Here is a 21,988-nt window from a genome sequence, read left to right as displayed (position 1 = left end):
AGCCCCTACCCCCTTTTGCTTTTACCCATAAACTTAAAAATATATATACATGTGTACACACATATATTTACAACCCAATTTATCGTTGCTTAAAAGAAGACATGAAAATAGAGCAAATAAAAACAATCTCTGCAATAACAGAAATATAATCGATACAACTGGTAAAACCGGTACTTTAACAAATAAAATAATATATATATATATATATATATATTTCCAAAGGCCCACAACGGGCTGGATTGCCACAAAGGTGCTAGGACGGACAACCAGAGTTGTGTTGACTCAATGCGTCAACACCGCCCCTCCTCGTCTAAGTACCTCCTAAATATAATCGTTTATGACCTCCTAAAGTGGTTAGTGGCTCTTGGAGCGGTCGGGAATCATTAGTTGGTTTGACCCCCAATCCAACCCATTGATGCTGAGTGCCGAGCAGGGAGGCATTGTGTCTCATTTTTACTTTGGTATCGAACCCCCGACCTCCCAGTTTCAGGGCGGATACCGTACTCTAACCACAAGGCTGCACATTATTTCTGTCTACAGTATCGTTGAGGTCATCCACCATGGTACTGTGCCGCTCTCTCCCATCTCTCTCTCTCTGTCTCTCTCTCTCTGTCTGTCTCTGTCTCTGTCTCTGTCTCTGTCTCTGTCTCTGTCTCTGTCTCTCTGTTGCAAAGGCCCTTTATATCACAGTGGAGTGCCAATTGATAACACCCTCAAGTAGTCATGCACCAGCTGTGGTTCGTGATAATCAATAAATTAGAACAGGTGTGCTGCCCCAGAGGTAAACAGTCCTCATGCTGACTCTCCACGGGAAGGAAGAAGCCCAAGATAGAATATCCAGGTCCCCCCCCCACACACACACACACACACACACACACAATCTAAAATTACAATTCAGTCATTATCGACTAAAACTTAAACTCAGAGTGGAAATGTATTACCTTATAGAATGCGCATGCATAAAGTGAGGGGCAAATCGACTGGCAAAGTGAGTGGTAAGGTGAGTTTAATGTCGTTTAATGCAATCAATATTTGGATATATGGACTGTCAATGCCACAAAGTAGTTGTCGCGCACATAGTACCCTCTATAGGCTTTGCTCTACATTTCAATGATGTCTTGCTGCTCTGCTCCTTAACCTATATGAACAGTGATTGCTTGCTGCTAAGAACTGGATCATCAGGGATTTTTGAGATGTTCGACTGAATCTGTATACAGCTACAAATGGCTCTTCTAAATTCTGAATCTTCAGCCTCTGCCATGAACTATTACACTATTACACTATCACTGTACTTGAAACTCTGTGGTTATAGAACACTGCCTTGTTTTTTTTTTTAAAGCTGTTGGTTTTTTTTTTTATGTTTTTTTTCTTTTACTTTTCCCTTTATTGAACAGTATGGTTGAGAATGACAGGAAACGGGGAGCGAGAGACACAGGGAGTGACATGCAGCAGAGGTCGTCAGGCTTGGGAACTGAAGCTGTGTTGTCAAGCTGTAATTGAGCCCTATACTTATGGTGCCTTAACCTACTACGTCACGAGGGGCCTGGAACAACACTGCATGTTATGGACGTGTCCTATAGTATCGGCCCAGTGAACAGGGGGGGAGGGGGGGGGTCACATGTGTGCCTGTGTGTACCCAATATCGATGATTTGATTGGCTTAAAAAGTGAAGATAAAATGTGAGGACAGAAAAGTGAGGACGCCAAAAGTGATTGGCCCGTAATGTGATGATGGTATGATGATAAGAACGCCCCTCACTTCACACGAATGTGATTTTTATATACTGTAGTAAATCAATGTACATAAATCCTAATTAATTTGAAACCGAGGGTGCCAGGCCCCCTCTTGCACCCATGTGGCGCCGGGCCTGCCAGTTGAAACTCAGAACGACATAGCATTGGATGACACCATAATTTCCCAATTGGTGGAAGCGAGAACAGCACAAGTACAGCCAGCTGAGCTGAGTGAAACTAATGATGCTGCTCGCTACGAGCTTGTAGGTCTGCTATTTTTGAAAAATCGAAGAACCACTGACATAGCTTTTTCAGAAAACTGTCAGGATGTAGAAGACATTTTTAGAATCTGATCTCAGGTCAAAATGGGTTAAACCCTCTGGACCAGAGTTGGCTCTATACTTTTTTTTTCTGTGTACACCAAATCTCAGCAGATTGTGACACGTTGTGAGCTTGTACATCATCTATTTTTGGCTAATGTTACTCCCAGAATGTGGACACTGGGATTCAAATATAGTTAACCCATTCTGAACGGGAACCCATTTTGGTGTTAGCATCATGTTATGCTTTAGCTATTGAAAAATAGCAGATCTACAAGCTCATAGCTTGTAGGTCTGCTATTTTAGAATCTGATCTCGGGTCAGAATGGGTTAATCAGACCAGTGTGTGTCCAGTGGAAACCTCGTATGAATCTGTCAGAATGGGTTAATGCAAAATATATGCTTGAGCAGTAAGTGCACTGGAGCCCTGCATGGCCCTTGCAGATACTGGATCAAAACATGACGAAGCAACGAGCAAGTGACACCAGTAAAAAAAAAAAACTCAATCAAAGCACATCCAAAATGTAACCAGCTCGTGGGGAGCAATTATGATATTCACGGAGAAGAACAATCAGAAGAACTGCTAAAATAGGACAAAAAACAGCCATGAATGAAGACACAAAGAGCCAACATCAGCAACAGTACAACGGTGCGCTCCAGGAAGGACATGGCTGTCACAAGGACGGTCACAAGGACGCAGCCTGAGCCCCGATGACGACCACGATGACGCACAGCTGGCCTAGGATGGCCTTCCCACACAGACACACTCTCAGCCCTGGTCTCCATCCTTCTTGTTCCCTTCTGACCGCAAATGGAACTTTAGTATGAAGCCCTATAGCTGGCATCAAACTTACTCCACCTTCTACCTCTGCCCCCCAACCCCGGCCTAGACCAGACCAGCTCAGAAAAGCAGCGGCCTAAAGTTTAGCAGTCAGAGAGATGGAGATTTTCCTGATGCCTTCAAAACTGCTGTTGTCGTGAAAACTCTAGTTTTGTATACCGAATATACATAAAGGGTCCAAAACAGTCACTGTGACCAAAAGAGTAGAGTTTAAAGTCCTTCTACTTTAATTAAAAAAAATCTAATTAAAACTCTCAACTGGTAACTTATTGATTTGAAATTGATTGAAACCTTTATTTCAGGGGAATCCAATTGAGACCAAGGTCTCTTTTTCAATGGCGCCCTGTATACAAACAAGAACATTTACAGCAATGATTTTACATACATGACAAACACACGGTACAAAAAGATATAATACAAAAACACACATACACCTCAGAATCTTAAAACCACATATTACAAAAAGCAGGTGCATACGCCTTCCTCTAGTGTGAGGTCAGTTAAAATAGCATTATGTAGGGAGTCCTACATGTTAGGCTCCCTGCTGTTCACGAACCCTTATATTGCAGTGGTTCTCAAAGTGGGTCTTTGAGGGGATTCCAGGGGGGGGTCCCCAATAAAATGTGTCAATATAGCATCAAAATAAGTTTAACCACTTATTTTATATTCTAAAATAGCCAATCTTCAAGCTGCCAACACATCACGATGTGCTTGTAGATTGGCTATTTTCAAACAATTGTGATTTTACAGTTGGAATAAGCTTGAAAAGTTACACAAATATAGTGCGTATTATTATTATTGCTGATAATTATTTGCTGATGGTTCAACCATTATGTGCAGAATGGAACGAGGAGATGACTATAATACTGTACTGTACACCATCCAGAGTGACTTGCAGTTTTCTGAATTTCATTTCATTTCAACATCTGCTGTTCATTCCTCTAGTGCAGGGGTGGGCAACTGGCGGCCCGGGGGCCACACGCGGCCCCCACCTTCACTTAATGCGGCCCTCATGTTAATCTCAGAATACTGATGTAGTATTGATTTCAGCCGTTTACAATTCCAAACCCGCTTTAGTTACTTCATGACTAAATGACTAGTATTAAACATAACTATAACTAAATGCATTTTAAATTCAATAAAAAGGTTACTTTTCAGGATTCCAAAAAAATCAGGTTTTCCATTCAAATATAGCAAAAATAGCTGATCTACAAGCTCAAAACGCGTCACATTGCGACGCGTTTTGAGCTTGTAGATCGGCTATTTTTGCTACTACAGTAATATGCACTGTGGCCCTCTGGAGTGAGTGTGGAAATATATTGGCCCTCTCTATCGTCAAAGTTGCCCACCCCTGCTCTAGTGGGTCTTTGATCGTTTCATCTCTCTTTCTGTCTTTCCCGCACAGAGCAGATCCTCTGAGGTGGAAAGAGTGTCAGAGAGACAGACCTGAAGCCGCAACACAATAGAGAACAGTGGAGAGGGAACAATGGAGCCTGTATCGTCAGAACAACAATCGGCCTCATCGGTGGATGAGCTGGTGGAGGCCTGCATTCAAGCATTCGGTTTGTAATCACAGTCACCCTGCACCCTTCTACACGCTTGATTCAATCTATTAAAGGTATATTCAGTGATTTCACTCAAAAAACGAGCCAAAAACTGTCACGGTTCAGGAAAGGCAGGTGTTGGACCCAAGTGCAGACAAAGGCAGAGGACAGGCAGGTCGAATGCAAGGGGGGTTTATTAACCAAAATCAGGAACATACAAGAGAGCAAGGCAAAACACTAGGAGCTAGGCAAAACACTAGGAACATGGAAAACACTAGGAACAAAAAACCACTGACAACATTTTACGAACGAACAAGGAACTGAACACACAAGGGCAAACTTATAGACATGGGATAACTAGACACAGGTGAACACCACTGACACCACTGAGTACAACATCACAGTAACAACGTAAAACACTAACTAACTAAAACCATGAAACCAGGGTACACAAATAACATAACACAAGTCACAGACTGTGACAAAAACGAGCCAAAAACGAAACCTAAGGTCTTTTGACCCCCAGGGGTTAACTGGGGACAGGGAGGAACTCCTTATATGGTCAGCACACTCTATAGTAGAGAGGATTATCACAACAAAATTAAGTGATATTTGAGCGAAATCACTGAATATACCTTTAAAGATGTGCCATATGAGGTGGAACTCGCTGATTTTGCGGACACCATTTCCAGACAAAAAACTGCTATCTTTCAAAGTCCGGCACTGACTATACTCTAGTGGCAGTGGTCCTTGGGGGGGGGGGGGGGGGGTCCAAATGGGTATTTTACGCTCTCAAAAGTTAAATTATTGTGATACATCTGCGTTAATTAATTTACAAGGAGTCTGAACAATTAGAGAATGTAGAATATATTGTTATTTTTGATCAACGTTTGCCTGTTAAAACTGTTTGGTGGCCATAAACGTCTAGACCACACATGGGCAACTGGAGGCCCAGGGGCCACATGCGGCCCCCACCTTCACTTAATGCGGCCCTCAGGTTAATATAAAAATACTGATATATTATTGATTTCAGCTGTTACAATTGCAAACATGACCTGCTTTTGTACGTCCAATGTGTTTGGATTTAAAGTTAACATAAGCATAACTATAACTAAATTAATTTGAAATTAAATAAAAAGGTGATTTTTCAGGATTCAAATTCAAACGGCCACATTTTCAGGTTTACAATTAAAATATAGCAAAAATAGCTGATCTATAAGCTCAAAACGCGACGCGGTGCGACGCGTTTTGAGCTTGTAGATCGGCAATTTTTTGCTGCGGCAACGTGGCCCCTCTGGAGTGAATGTGGAAATATAGTGGCCCTCTCCATCGTCAAAGTTGCCCACCCCTGGTCTAGACGTCTAATTGCCAATTAAGTACCGGATGCCACGGACGACAAGACGTCTTCCCTTGGGAATAAAAAAATAAAAAAATCCTCTAATCTGGTGTACAGGTGATGACATGCAAATTACATGCATAATATAATTACAAATTCTTTCTTTCTTTATAATGGGAGAATTGGCACTCAAAGCCTAAACTGGTGACCACCAGGTGGCACTGGCTCAAATGCAAAATAAATAATGGACCTTGACATGAAAATGGGTTGAAAACCACTGCTCTATATGGGGCTCAATGCTGACGTTGAGGGGACATGGTGTACCAAATCCTGGTTGTGACCGAAGGGGATTTTTCTGTTTCAGATGAAAAGGGAGCTTTGAAGGATGACTCCACAGTGCGCATGTTTCTCATGATGCACCCGTGGTACATCCCCTCCACGGAGATGGCCAAGAAACTGGTTCTCAAGTATCCTTCACCTATTATTACTGACTGGAAATGGATCAGGAAGGGAATGGCCTTCAGTCATGGCATGCCGTATATTATTTAATATTTATTCAGTAGTTGTAGTTGTAGTGTTTGCCGATGTGCCTTTCCAGTGCCTTTCTAGGCTTCATAATATCAAACATTCCACAGAACAGATTATGACAAATAACTTAAAGATACAAAGACATTACGGACATAATATAATAAAACGACAATAACAATAAAAAAAACAATTCAAATCGTGGAAATAGCTGATCTACAAGGTTATTTATTTGTATTTATTTAACAGGGACAATGCACATTAATCAACACGTCAGTTTTCACATCCATGTAAATGGGCCAGAGTTAGCCAGAAGCTATCATTTTAGATCTGTAGTCCCTGAGCAGGCTGCAACGTGTAGGCTTGTAGATCTGCTATTTCTGCTACGATCATGACGATTATGCAAAAAATAATTGCGATTTAGACGATTATGTACGTAATCGTTGTGACAGGTTTGCTTAATCGAAACATCTCAATCCGAATAATTATCTAACTAGTCTGAAAGGAGGACTCAAACTAGTGCTGGTTGTGTTCTTTGACTCTGCATATCAGATCTCAGGAGGAGAGCTGCACTGCTGAGCTCCGGACAAGAATCTGTCATCTCGTCAAGTGAGCAAGCATTTTCTCTGTACAGTATAATATCCCTATTTCATCTTTCTGCACCCCTATTCACTCTCACTGCACCTTTCTTGCATTTGCACTTCTCCCTTCTATTTCTCTGTTTCCCCTGTATTATTATTCCTTTCCTCCTAGGAATGTAATCTCCTTTGTGTCTTTTCTCTGTCTCTGACATTTCTCTTCCCCTTTAGTATAGGCCAGGGGAGATAAGATGGACATAATAGAAAATACATAACTCTTGAAGTAAATGACATACAAAGACAAAATTTCCTTGAGATTAAAAGGTTGAAAATCACTGCTAGAGCCGTAAAGATCTTCTCCTATGGGGGTCCTTGGCATATATTTTCTAATGGGGGGTCCACAGGGCACAGGCTAATGAGAATCATTTTGGGGGTCCTTGACATGAAAAGGTTTGAGAACCACTGGTTTACCACACCTCTTTGATCGCTGGTTTCTCTGTCCTTCTCTCTCTCTGGGGTCCAGATATTGGATCTCAGAGTTCCCGGCCGAGTTCAACCTAAACCCAGACTTGGCGGAGCAGATCAAAGACCTCAAAGACCTCTTGACCACAGAGGGCAACGAGAGCCAGAGTCAGCTCATTGATATCGACAGCGTGTGAGTCAATAATAGATTCTCTTCTCAAGATATTTTGTGCGTGGGTGTGTGCATGTGGTGCGTGCGTGTGTGTGGTGCGTGCGTGTGTGCGTGCGTGCGTGTGGTGCGTGCGTGCAATGAATGAGCTGTCTGTGTTTGTGGGGTCTCTCCTTCTATCTGTGTATCCCTTTATGTGCAACATTCTCAGGCCTTGCGTGACCGTATGTGAGGTCAGTGACCTTTCCTATTCCCATAAAGGTCATTTCTTGGTGATCCAGTGTTCCCTATAATGTCCTAAGGGACCCTTACTAGTGGCCTTTTGGGGGAAGCAAATTCTCTGCCAAGGCAGAAGCGTGGATAGAGGACATTTCAGTTAGTACACTACAGTTACAGCAGCATACTGACTTCATACTGTAATAAGTGATAGCAATTTAGTTGACACTTATTAGTCTAATGGCTTTGGCCATATACAGCATGCACATAAACATAAACCAAATGGTTTGTGTTAATGGTTTGTTTTTAGATTTGCTGTTCAAAACAACCCTGGGAAACATAATTTCTCCAAAGTGCATGCAAACTGATTTCCTTGTGACTCCATCACAGCAGAGTCTTCAACACCTAATCCAAGCAACTCAAACAGACCATCAATGGCAGATGTAAAATTATCTTTAGAGATAATTACAAATGGTGTTAATATTTCAGACACTGGTCCTACGGGAAGTGTTTCTAAGTTAAATCCAATTCATATTTAGTCAAATAAATTAAGTCCCTCACATATATGTATGTAAATTATATCCTGCACATAATTCTACAGTCATTGAAACTCTGGACCCAGACTGGGGAGGGAGTCTGCAGGGAGATAGGTGGGTTATTGTTATAATTATCATTATAACAATGTACAATGCGGAAGAATATTTAAAAAGAAGAGAAATGGTTATATTCGTGGACAAACAAAATATGTTAGATGTTTTGATGTGGTATCATTCAAATGAATGTTGACTTTTTGGAACTTTGTTTCAGACCCTTGGGCTAGTGAGTTAAAAAAAGAAAAGATTGAGAACCACTGCTTTATCTTGTGCTATGCATCGTCCTGTAATGGCTTATATCCTTTCAAACTCTGTAGTATATTTAACCAAGCATCTCGTTTGGGATATTTAACGTTTCTAAAGAGAGATCAGACTTATTGGCGCCGGATAGTAATGGAACATTATACCTCCTGGTTTAGGGGGGAAATGGAAGGCAGGGCTTTTCAGAGTAAATCTGCCTCATCTGCAGGGCAATCTAGTACCTTTTTATTTTGAAAAACTCCGTGGCATAAATAACATTTATCATCCCTCCTATAGGCCATCGTACAAATGGAAACGCCAGGTGACTCAGCGCGTGCCGTCCGTATCCAAGAAAAGGAAGATGTCTCTGCTGTTCGACCACCTGGACTCCTGTGAGCTGGCGGAACACCTCACTTATCTGGAGTACAAGTCCTTCTGCAAGATACTGGTACGTTCCAACCATGTGGACCAACACTGCTATCTGACAACCATTTGAACACTACTTGCCACAGGTGTGCTGCCACCGGAGCCTTTTAGAGTATTCACTGACTGGCATTCCAACTGGCCATGTTCGGGGTTCTTCGCAGCTGTTTTCTACATGTTGGTTAATGCCGTCTTGTCGGCAGGGCTGTTGAACTGTGAGTGTTCCTCCACATTTCAGCACCGTTTAGATGAGAGAGTTGTGACAACTCCGTTCACTTCATGGGGCCAGTCCAATGGCGGCTCTTCTACATAGACTTCTATTGGCAAAGTGTGACAAAGAATGCACTGGACTCGGGCAATAGCCTAGCTTCAATGATTTTAAATCCCTTTATTTTAGATCATTTTTTTATAATAGTACAACTAAACATTACAGAGACTTTAGTTGTCAGTTGTCACTGTAATTTTCACAGGTCCATTCTGGTCCCGTGAAGACCTCTACCTCCTGGTGAAGCTCTTCACCAGGAGGTATGATGACTAAATGATGACAGGCATGATGACTAAATTGGGAGAAAATAGGAAAGTTGGCACACACAAAAAAAAGTCTCCGCTAGTTCCACATTTACTTATTGGAATATTTAGTTGCTAAGCAACAACTCAAAAATCATCTAAATAGCTTTGCCTTTCTGGCGACATTACCTTTTTGAACAGTCTATCGGGACTCACTGAACTATGTGCCAGCTTTTGTTATATTTAACCCAATTAGGCCTGATGTCGAAATTTAAAAATTCTATGTCAGTGGTTCTCAAACTATTTCATGTCAAGGACCCCCAAGATTATTATGTAATTGGCTGCCGACCACCATCTGAAAATATGTTGCTCCAGAAGCAAAGATTTGAGTTAAAAAATGTTCACGCTGAAAGAATATATACCGGTATTCAGATTTGCGCCACATTTTCGCGATTTTTCAAAAATAGCAGACCTACAAGCTTGTAGCATGGCACTCGGTGCCGCGCTATGAGCTTGTAGATCTGCTATTTTTCAATAGCTAAAGTATAACATAATGCTTTAAAACATCAAAAGGGGTTCCTGCCCAAAATGGGTTAAGTACTAAAGTTTCCCACAGTACATTGCTCTGATGGCGGCGCGCTCAGTATGGAGGCTTAGCAGATGGTTATATTCGTCTGCATGTCCCGGTGGACACTCGCTCTCACTTACTTTCTGAAATTGTCATTTTTCCCTCATTTTCAATTCTTGAATTGATGTCTCGGCATGCATAAAGAGAAACCAGAGCTCATGCAGCTAAAAAAATGGTTGAGTACAGAAGAAAAGAAGGAATGTGTTTGTTTGCTCACTGTTTAGCCAATTAATCTTAAAATGTATTGGTTATCTGCATCTGGCAGTATCTGTCATTTGTTACACTCGTATTAATACAAATTTAAACTGTGACTAAAACATTAAAGTACAATTAGAAAAACTCGACGGACGGACGGATGGACTGACTGAGCAGTCAAAGAGGGTCGTAGCTGTTACGGTTTGGCCAGAAATATGCCTATAGTTATTTAATTTGAATTTGAAAAAAAGAAAAGAAAATCTAATTTGTCCACTCAAATTATATGAAATACTCTCCCTTGTACTACAGATGTCCTCTACTATACCGGCATCATATACATTTCACATGCTCCCTATAATTCACATAATTAAATAAATGGCCCCAATAAGGCAGATAGATGACAGAGAGGCCCTAAAAACATATCAATAGAGACATTGTAGTGCCAAGGCAGATGGTCTACCCCCTCAGACATATTATCAACAGCGACCAAGGCAGATGGACTGGGGACTTTCAGAACTTGTGTTGTGTCGTTGCTGTTTAACCAGCCAACCTCAGAAAACATACCATGTACTGTACTGTACCACAACATAGAAAGAGGGAGGCTTGGAGTCCTTCCCTGGCAGACGCCGGGCAAGCATGTGCTTCACTTCAGGGCCTTTTTGATTCAGCGACACCAGGCCTGCATGGCCCTATGGGCACATCACGGTTCAATTGGCCCGGCTGGAGTTCCTTTCGTTGGGCCGCTATATGCCAGCCAGCACCCAACAGATCCATTCAGTCATCCAGACATTTTTATTGGGCATTTTATACGCCTTTATTGATAGTACAGTAGATAGACGGGAAACGGGGAGAGAGAGAAGGGGGGGGGGGGGGGGGGGGGGGGCGACACACTTGGGGATGCACAGCAAAGGCCGTCGGGGATCCGGACTCGAACCTGTGACGCGCTGGAAGGCTGCATTGGAGCCTAAGTGCCTGGACCGCTAGGCCAGCTGGAACATCCTAAGTTTCTCTGAAACAAAGCTGGACGAGTCCACCAGGGACCCAGAGATAGAAATAGAGAACTATACTATCATTAGGAACGACAGAAACAGGCATGGCGGTGGCGTGTGCATGTATATTCACAAAGACACTGAATATGTTACTCGTACTGACTTACAGCATGATGAAATTGAAACTGTGTGGGTTGAATTAATTTTCAAAAATGCTAAATCAGTATTAGTTGGCACCGTCTATAGACCGCCCGATCAGAATGGGTTCTATGATATACTTGAGGGGTGCTTAGCTGGGGAGGAATGTGTAGAGAAAATCCTGATTGGCGACTACAATACGGATATGCTTCATAAGGAAGCACCTGTGTTTAAGTCATTTAGTCGGTTTTGTGATCTGCATGGTGTCAGTCAGCTAATTACCCAACCCACAAGAGTGTGTGATTCTACTCAAACTGTCATTGATCTCATTCTGACCTCGGACAAATCCAGAATCTCCAAGAAAGGGGTTATTGTATGTGGGCTCAGTGATCATTTTATGATTTTCTGTACCCGCAAAATACATAAACTAAAGTTTGACTGTCACAAAACAGTCATATCTAGGGACCTCAAAACCTACTCTAGTGAGGCCTTTAACCTAGAACTGGAGAGTCTGGATTGGTCCGATGTGCTCAGGAGCTCACTAGTCGAAGAAGCATGGCTTGGCTTTAAAACCAAATTTACATCAGTACTAAACATCATGGCTCCTTTGAGAACCATCAGGGTCAAAACCCGCTCGGAGCCATGGATGAATTCGGACATACTGACTGCAATGAAAGCCAGAGACAACAAATGCTCTGAACTTCTTAAATGCAAGTCCATGCTAGCCAAGCGCTTCGACAGTAATCTCCAGACCAAACTGTGCAACCTAAAAACCCAGTGTAACAAGCTAAGAAACGGTGTAATTGCCATGACCAAATCTGCCAAATGTAACTTTATCAATGATAAAGCCGAGGAAATCAAAAACAATCCTCGGGAACTCTGGAAGTTACTAAACAACCAACTAGGCTGTGGTCAGAAACTAAAAACCAGGTTTACTAACATAAACATCAAATCGAATAACACCCTCATCACTGACAAGCTTGATGTAGCCAACCACCTGAACATCTTCTTTACAAACATTGCAACAAAGCTGGTTAGCAAACTGCCCTCCCACTCTGGGCGTTTTGGTGTAGAGCACATCAAAGCCTTCTACAAAAACCTTGGTGTTTGTAAAGATGATTTCAAAATGGCAATGGTAACAACCGAGGAGGTACTTAAAAAACTGAGTGCCCTCCAACCCCACAAGGCCACTGGCCATGACAATATCCCCTCCAAATTTCTCAGAGACTCAGCCTTTTCCATAGCTCCAGTCATCACCCACATAGTTAACCTCTCCATCAAACAGGGACAGGTCCCCCAAGATTTTAAACTGGCCAAAGTAACCCCCTTGTACAAAAAAGGGAGTAAATTAGAACCCGGCAACTACCGCCCTATTTCTATTCTAAGCTCCATCTCGAAAGTGATGGAAAAAATAGTCTATGAACAGGTTGAAAAGTATCTTGCCACTAATAAATTGCTGTACGAGTTCCAATCTGGTTTCAGAACATCCCACTCCACTGACACATGCCTCCTCTATTTGAGCGACCACATCAAACACGAGGTGGACGCTGGAAAATACTGCGGCATGGTCATGCTGGACCTCCAAAAGGCTTTTGACACCGTGAACCACTCCATACTGGTTAACAAGCTTAAAGCTATTGGTTTTGATAGCACATCAGTGAGCTGGATGCAATCCTACCTGGAGGGGAGAGAACAGATGGTGGAGGTGAACGGAACACTGTCCCCTCCCCTCCCAGTGAGCTGTGGCGTCCCACAAGGAAGCATACTAGGGCCTTTACTGTTCCTAATATATGTTAACGACATGACTTCAGCTTGTGACTGCAGCTTGTTCCTGTTCGCAGATGACTCAGCACTGCTGGTCTCGGACAGGAACAAACTGCAGGTTGAAAAGACCCTCAGCTCTGAACTCGGTAGAATCTGCACCTGGCTCGCTGATAACAAACTATCCTTACACCTGGGAAAAACTGAATCCATCCTCTTCGGATCAAATAGTAATCTCAGCAAGGCAGATGGCTTCTTGGTTAGAGTGGGTGACAATATTATCACACGAAAAGATCAAATTACCTACCTAGGTTCCATCCTGGAGGCCAATCTTTCCGGTGATAAGATGGCCACCAACGTAATCAAAAAAGTCAATCAAAGAACAAGATTCCTTTACAGGATCTCCTCACTGGTCAGCAAAAACACCTTGAAGACCTTAACAGGAGCCCTCGTACAAGGTTTCTTTGACTATGCATCCACCTCTTGGTACCACAGCACCTCAAAGGCCCTTAAAACAAGGCTCCAGACCTCCCAAAACAAACTGGTCAGGCTCCTACTTGGCCTCACCCCCCGAACCCACCTCACCCCTGCCCACTTTGACTGGCTGGGATGGCTTAGGGTCGACGACAGAGTACAGCATCTTGCAATGGGTCTGGTCCACAAGATTCGATACACCACCAAGATACCCATGTACCTGTCTAAATACTTCCTTAATGTAAACGAAGTCCACACCCACAACACCAGAGGGAGTGCAACAAACCATGTACAACCCAGATTCGGCACAAACAAGGGACTAAATTCTTTTCGCTCCTATGCCACCAAAATGTGGAACGCCCTACCAACAGTCATTAAGACATGTGAATCCCTTGACTCCTTCAAAACCGCTCTCAAAGGGCACCTACGGATGGCTGCAATTCGAAACTGGCCTCTGTAAAATCTGAATCCCCCCCACCCCCCCACCCCATTTTCCCTCACTGTATATTGTATCTTTTCCCTTTTTTGCTTCCCATATGATGAATTTAGCTACATAGAAATGTCTATTTGTATGTCTCTAAATGTTTGTATGTCTTTAAATGTTTTGATGAATTGAACAATGTGGGCCCTGTTGTAAACAAGTGTAATGCTTAATTGGGTCGTCCACTCACAGTTGACAGTCTTTGTATTGAGTTTGTGCTTAAAATGTACTGTAAATTCTACAAACTGTTAATAAATATTTCAATCAATCAATCAATCTGATCATCTTGACACTAAATGTGTGTTTATCTGTCTGCATGAGTTAATGCTCTCAGTCAATTGGATTCAATAGAAGCCAGCACGTCTTCTATGGCAGTGGTTCCCATTCCCAAACCTTTTCATGTCAAGGACCCCCAAATTGACACTAATTAGGCCGCGGACCCCCATTTGAAGAGACATGCCAGGGACCCCCTGGCATGTCTCTTCTTTTATGCTCTAGCAGTGATTCTTAACCCGTTTTATTTCAAGGACCCCCAGTTTGCCATGAATTAGGCTATACAGACCCCCATTTAATGGCATTTCTATCTCTGAGATTTATATTTTAAAATCTGTAAATTTTTTGGTTCCATTTATACACTCTCAGTGTTACAGACCCATAAGGGTCCATTTGGTTCCAAAGTATCTTTTAGCTGGGGACCCCCTGGAACTCCCTCAAGGACCCCTGGGGGTCCCCGGACCCCACTTTGAGAACTTAGAACTTAGAACTTAGAAATTTCTAATGGAAGCATGCCATGTGCCGAAAATAGGCTATCTATCTACAAGCTTTACAACACCTCACACTGTGACCAATTGTTGTAAGCTTGTATGTAGCCTACTTTTTGATTTATTTTGAGATGAAATAGTGGTAAATCTTGATCTCAGGTATTTCATAAAAAAAGGTTTGCCCTCTGGTGCTTTAAAGCATTTGGTTTTAAAATACAAAATTACTATCATTTTTTGTCAGGGCTGGCATGGCTGACTTTAGCATCAATCTGCAATCAGGGTACCAAAACATCATAATACTACATATTATGCTGATTGAAAAACACAGCTCTGTGTGTGTGTGTGTGTGTGTGTGTGTGTGTGTGTGTGTGTGTGTGTGTGTGTGTGTGTGTGTGTGTGTGTGTGTGTGTGTGTGTGTGTGTGTGTGTGTGTGTGTGTGTGTGTGTGTGTGTGTGTGTGTGTGTGTGTGTGTGTGTGTGTGTGTGTGCGCGCGCGTGTGCGTGGGGCTTCTTTCACAAATTGCATCGGGGTTGGTGAAAGGGCCTTTCTGTGTGAAGTTTGCATGTCCCCCCCGACGATGTACTCCAACAAAATCTGATCGGAGCGATATGCGGCCGCTAGAGGCAGGATCAACGCGAGACTGGTGACATTGGCGCTGTGCCACAGCGCAAATGTAAACACAAGCTAACAAGACTACAACTCAAAATTATTATGGAGATATCAGCTTTTTGTCCTGCTGCTTCCGGTTCATCGTTTCTGCCTGAGAGAGACTTGTGAACTCAATACTGCCGCAATCTGGCAGCGTCAGATTATAGGGTAGGTAGTAGGTACCCTCACAAAAAACATGCAGTAATCCTGGTCTCTAAACTGCCTCCCCCGGGCCAGCCGGGGCGCCTGATGGAGGGGAAAAGAACTGGTCGGAATAATGTGTTCCTTCCACACGCTACGTCCAACCAGGGAATTTAATAATTTTTATCCCACGATTTTGCAACCCAGTTTTTTTTCTCACAATTATCTAATGTAATCCTGGGTCCAAGGCTCCAAGCTGCTTCCTTTCACCTGACAGGGAGGAATTTCCCCGGCCGGATGTAGCGCGTGGAAGGAACACGTTATTCTGACCAGTTCCTTTCCCCTCCATCAGGCGCCCCGGCTGGCCAGCAGGGGGAGGTAGTTAGAGACCAGGATTACTGCATGTTTTTGTGAGGATACCTACCCTAGGGGACACGGGGAGAACATGCACACTCCACACAGAAACTCCCTCTTTTCAGGTGAAAAGACTCCGTTGCTCTCCCCAGGTGTTGCAGAGGCAGTGTAGAGCCCAGGATTACATTATCTAATTGACACTGGGTGAAAAAAATGGGTTACAAAATCATGGAATAAAAAAATAAAAGCATATTATTTTAATAGATTTTATAAAAATTCTAACCCATGTCCTCTTAGTTCCAGGACTACCATAGCTTCGTGATGCATGGCTGCACGGTGGACAACCCCATCCTGGAGCGCTTCATCACCCTCTTCAACAGCGTGTCCCAGTGGATCCAACTGATGGTGCTCAGCAAGCCCACTGCCCCGCAGCGTGCTGCCGTCATCTCCCACTTCATCCGGGTGGCACAGGTCTGTAACACACCGCGGGGGGAGGGGGATAATATGGAGAGCAACAGGATTAACCACCTGTTTTCAGCCCCTGGTTTGGTCATGTCATCCATCCATCCATCTTCAACCGCTTCTCCGTAGTCGGGTCACGGGGGCAACAGCTCCACCAGAGAGCTCCAGACTTCCCTCTCCAGAGCAACATTAGTGACTTCCTCCTGGGGGATCCCGAGGCACTCCAAGCCCAGTGAGTTGATGTGTTTCCTCCATCTGTGCCTTGGTCTGCCCGGGGGTCTCCTCCCAGTGGGACGTGCCTCCCAAGGACCTCCCTAGGGAGACGGTCGAGAGGCATCCTAACCGCAGATGCCCAAACCACCTAAGCTGGCTCCTTTCCAGGCGAAGAAGCATGCAGCGACTCTACTGCAAGTCTCTCTCACGTGACTGAACTTCTCACCCTATCTCTAAGGGAGCCAGCCACCCGTCTAAAAACCTCATTTCGTCCGCTTGTATTCGCAACCTTATTTATTCTGTCATGACCCTCACTTCATGACCATAGGTGAGAGTAGGAACGAAGATTGCTCCCTTTTGGACCAGCTGGCCATTGGCTGGCCCAGACAACGAAGCGGGACTTCCCCCCTTCTTCTCCGTTGGTTTTTATTTTGACTCGAGTGGGAGGGGAATCCCGATCATAGACTGTAACGGTAGCCACGCCCCTCAGAACATGCGCGACTTTATGGTCATTTTTTTTAATAAATGGGACCATAATTTTCCAAAAAGAATATTATGACATTAGAAATGAGACTTTAAACTAGTGACTGGAAGCAGAAAGTATTCATGACCATGTTTATTAAGGTAATACAGTCTAGGTGAAGTTGGGCCAAAATACATGGGCCTCTATGGAGCTATGGGGCTTTTTGGGTCCAGTCCAGCGCCACAACAGGCCATTATATGAACTACCGATTTCAAATGAGGCTTCACGAAATATCTTGCTGACTGCCCCCCTGGTATAGACAGAGAGCTTTGCTTTCTGGCTCAGCTCAGCAGGTCCTGTCATTATAGGCGAAAAATGTCAAAAGGAAATGCAGTTTTCAGAAGCATAAAGAATGGCAGAATAGCAGGTGTACAAGTCTCACAACGCAGCACAATGTAGTGTCCTGACTTTAATCCTGGATGATCTCCTCTGCCCTCCTTGCACAGAAGCCTTTCAGCTTCCTCACCGTGACTGCCAAAGCATATTATACTGTATAAGAGTCATGCCGGATGGTTCTCTTACTGTATACCATCTTCCTTTCACTGCTGGAGATATGCCACGAGGTGCAGAGCTAGTAGGCCAACTGTATGTTTTGTACGTTAATCGACAATGTAGATACACATAATTGTGTGTGTGTGTGTGTGTGTGTGTGTGTGTGTGTGTGTGTGTGTGTGTGTGTGTGTGTGTGTGTGTGTGTGTGTGTGTGTGTGTGTGTGTGTGTGTGTGTGTGTGTGTGTGTGTGTGTGCGCGCGCGCGCGCGAGTATAAGAGACATGGCTACGTTAACACATACAGGATATGCAATAGGAAAATTATATACATTCATTGTACTATAATTGAAAGTAAATATAAAACATTTAACATTAAAAAAGACTGCATGGGGAAACTGAAGCAGAAGATAGGATGTTAGGTCCAACTGCTATTCAGCCATAACTTCAGCGGAGCTGGTAGTTTTAATCTTTTTCAAACCCTATAAAATAATTTTACAATTTACTGTGTCAAAGGCCATTTGGAGGTCTATCATGCCACTATAATTTCCCCCATCAATTTCAGTCCTGATCTGATCTGTCAAGTATAGCAGACAGTATCGGTGGAGTGGGATTTTCTGAAACCTGATTGAAACTCTAATATAAGGTCCTGAGATGTCAGATTGAATTGAATTGAATTGAATTGAAAATTGAATTGAAATGAGCCTTTCTATGATTTTAGATAGAGCGTTAATTTGATTGACTGATTTATAATAAAAGTGACGCATGGTGTAATGTAATGACTGCTGCGTCCTGTAAGAATTTGGCAGGGATATTGTCCTGTCTCGTGGCTTTCCCGTATCATTGATATTAACTGGTTTTAAATTTCTCTGCCTTATGGGGCAGGGTTTATCACTTTTTTGGGGGACATTTCATTTCTCCACTGTAATCAGAGGAGAAGTTCACTGAAGTTCACTGAAGAAGTTCTACTTTATTTCTGGGTTGTACTGTCACAATACACCTCAGTCTGCTCCCAGTGCTCCCACTGTTTTCTTTTTTTTTCTTTATCCCTCCACCGTCACTCATCATTTATTCACCAGTGACTCATCCGGTTTTCGACGACCCCCGTCTGTCCCACACACCACTCGCCTCCGGATCCACTCAGCCCGGGTGAGCTGGGCTGTTGCAGAGGTTGTACCTCATAGAATAGGGGACATTTGTATGCAATTCCTTGTCAATTCAATGGGGTGATTCATAGTAGATCGGGTGGTGGTATCTACTCCTGAACCTACGTTGAACACAACTTGCCATATGTTAATGTCAGCGTGGTAACTATAGGTGCAATTTCCCATTGACAGCCCATACATCCAAACAAACAATGTTAAACTCACCAACATTGCAGCTGTCTGAAAAGCTTAAATTATCCTCTTTCTATCTGCAAAGTGTTTGTTTCATAAAAACCCACTGTAGACGTTATGTTATTATGTTATGAGCTACTTTATTTTCCTTGCAGGTGATTTCTTTTTATCATAGTATTGCGCAGTTTGGAAGTGCTCGTTAGATATCACTCAACAGCCCATGCGTAACCACCTGTTTTGAATTCGCACATAATGCAGGAGGCAGCAGGATGTTGCTTTACTGAAAATGAGCGCTTCCAAACTCTGATGGCCGTGGTCTGCAGATGCAATTGATCCCAGGGTACTGAGGCAGCGGAGGGAGCGAGTTATTACACAGCTCACAGGGGCACCTGCGGCAAGTCAGACTTAATTACCTAAAGTAATTATGTTCCAGGTGTTACCTAATGTAATTAGGTTCCAGGCAGTTTTTTGTGATCTAAACTTTTCTTTTGGCTGCAGTGCGGCATTGGGTCCTGACTCCTGACATAGAAGTGCATACAGTGTGGTAAAGTCCCGGCACACTGCTGTGCTTTCCATATTTTTAGCTGCGTTTTTCCGAAAAACGCGTCCAGTCTGCAAACAACATGAGGTTGTTTTATTTTGGGGACAGTCGGTGCTCGTAAAATTCGACCATTTTGAGTTACCCTGTTGACGAGATGTGGTCACGCAGACAACAGTCATACAAAGGAGTACAGTGAGTACACACTCATTTGTCACTCGTGTTTTCCCCAAACAACAACATCAGCAGACTGTTGTAAGAACTGATTAACCTCTGGAAACAAGTGTCCATAGTATCATCTATAACTTAGATTCGACCCATTGGTGTTATAATGTAGCCGAGTCTTTTTCTCACTCCTTTCTCTTTAAAGATGGAGCACTGTGATTTTTGTATTTGTGTATATTTATTTAAAAAAAGGCACTTCATCTTTAACCTTCACCTGTGTATGCATCCAATAAACAGGCTGTTTGATTATTCCTGTGCCTTGCCGTTATCAGAGGAATATAACGGTCTATAATGGTAGATCATCACACGGCTCGGGGGGGGGCGCCTTCCACACAGCTTAGCCTTAGTCAATTGATTCCAGTAGTGGGTGTTTGAGCTGAAGGAGGGCTGAAAAAAACAAATGATGCCCCCTGGCAGCTCGCCCACACAGCTGCGACCCACCATTGATTTTCGGCAGGGCTGAAGGGCAAACTGCTGAGCCCCGCGGAGCACCATTCACACAGCGTTAGCATATTACTTTGATACGTATAGCGGTTAACCAAATGTATGCCAAGAACGTGGGACCTCGTTCTTCTCTCCACGACCCGCCCTGTGCCAAAACGAGGGAACTCGTCTTTCTTTAACCCATTCTGACCTGAGATCAGATTCTAAAAATGTCTGTTTGAAAATGACAGTTTTCTGAAAAAGCCATGTTTCTATGTCAGTCGTTCTTCGATTTTTCGTTTTTATTTTTCCTGCTATTTCTCCTCATAATGAGACATCTTTGAGACCTTACAAAAGTCTAAACTTTGATGATGCTAAGAAAGTGAAACCATCCCGCGACGATGCATATAGCCTAGAATGAAGATTTGGCTCAAAAATATGGACGGCTATCACTTCCGGGGCGTGTGACCCGGAAGTGACACGTCTTGTAAGCATATAGCGCGGATTTCTTTGGCACTGCAGGGCACCACGTAGTGGCACACATTGTGTTAATAGCGCGGGCCAAAACCAGCCCAGCCCTCTTCTTGAGTGGCATTCATTTAGGTTTAATAATGGCCTGTCATGTTTGCGTCGAGGTGATATTATGTGCTTGCGTGAGACGACATGCACGATCGTACCTGCATACGTGTGTGGGTGTGTGGGTGCATGGGTATGTGTGTTGATGGCAAATTGCCTTGTCTATTACTCAGTCTCTCCCAATTTCTTAGTATAACCTTCAAATTGGTTTCTGTCTCAACTCCTCCGAACTGACTCTGACATCAATCTTCTTGCCATCATGCCAGACCACAAATTTTAAATCCTCTTTTGGCTATGGCTCACACAAGCCCACAATATATAATATATAATAATGTAACTCTTGAGAGTGTAACATGAAACCAAATGGTCCCGTACGGGTCCTTTCACATTTTACACACTTTTACACTCTATAGGGTCCATTTGGTTACCAACTCTCCATAATTTAGCTTGGGACCACCTGGAACCCCCTCAAGGACCACTGGTGGTCCCCCCTTCCATCTGACTCTCTGTCTCTCTGTCTCTGCGTCTACAGAAGCTGCTCCAGTTGCAGAACTTCAACACTCTCATGGCGGTGGTGGGCGGCCTGAGCAACAGTTCCATCTCCCGTCTCAAAGACACGCAGAGCCACATCAGTGCCGAGACCAACAAGGTGAACCTAAACAAAGTCTGTCACAAAGCATCTGTCTGGTTGCGTGGGGCGACCAGACAATTATGCAATATGCAATATGAATACAGCGTAACTGTATAGTAGGGCATTAACGAGTTGAGATTTTTCCCAGTCGACTTGTCAGACAGTACAGTCGAAGTTGAGGGCATAAAGTTCAACTTCAGCCAGGCAATTAATGGGACACCGATGAGAGCACATCAAAGGAGAACACAGCTGCAGTCATATAGGTTGTTAATTAAGGCTGAACTCCGATGCAATTGCAAAGGGAAATCTAGAAGACTAAATAATAACTTTTCTGTCCGTGACAATAACCAATCCTACAGTTTGAATTCTGTACACTCGCACACAGGGGGAAAACAAATGAAAATGTTTATTTTAATTTTATTTATTTTATTTTTTCGACTTTCGACTTGTCCTAATTTGAATCGACTTGTGTTAATGAAGTCGATTTGTCGATGCATCGATTTATTTTTATGAATG

At 43.3% G+C, this 21,988-nt stretch overlaps 1 protein-coding gene across 5 annotated transcripts in view; it reads left to right on the top strand.

The window, feature by feature from the left end:
• LOC310875899 (RAS guanyl-releasing protein 2-like) overlaps positions 1-21,988 on the top strand; it is a 68,181-nt gene that overhangs the window by 23,250 nt on the left and 22,943 nt on the right. For 4 of the 5 annotated variants that reach the window (XR_014570699.1, XR_014570700.1, XR_014570701.1 and 1 more), the window contains exons 2-8: positions 4,300-4,456; positions 6,139-6,241; positions 6,852-6,908; positions 7,401-7,532; positions 8,855-9,005; positions 16,355-16,528; positions 21,374-21,490. Coding sequence is in view for 2 of the 5 variants with exons in the window: in XM_083789330.1 (XP_083645456.1) it covers positions 4,381-4,456; positions 6,139-6,241; positions 6,852-6,908; positions 7,401-7,532; positions 8,855-9,005; positions 16,355-16,528; positions 21,374-21,490 (810 nt within the window). In the remaining 3 variants the exon portion in view is untranslated. The remainder of the gene's footprint in view (positions 1-4,299; positions 4,457-6,138; positions 6,242-6,851; positions 6,909-7,400; positions 7,533-8,854; positions 9,006-16,354; positions 16,529-21,373; positions 21,491-21,988) is intronic. The other variant, XM_083789331.1, reaches the window with a different exon arrangement.

This window comes from Protomyctophum parallelum (assembly GCF_964188405.1).
Source record: "Protomyctophum parallelum genome assembly, chromosome: 18".
Taxonomy (NCBI): Eukaryota; Metazoa; Chordata; class Actinopteri; order Myctophiformes; family Myctophidae; genus Protomyctophum; species Protomyctophum parallelum.
The sequence above is the reverse complement of the archived record's forward strand: the minus strand, read 5'-3'. Positions and strand labels throughout refer to the sequence as shown.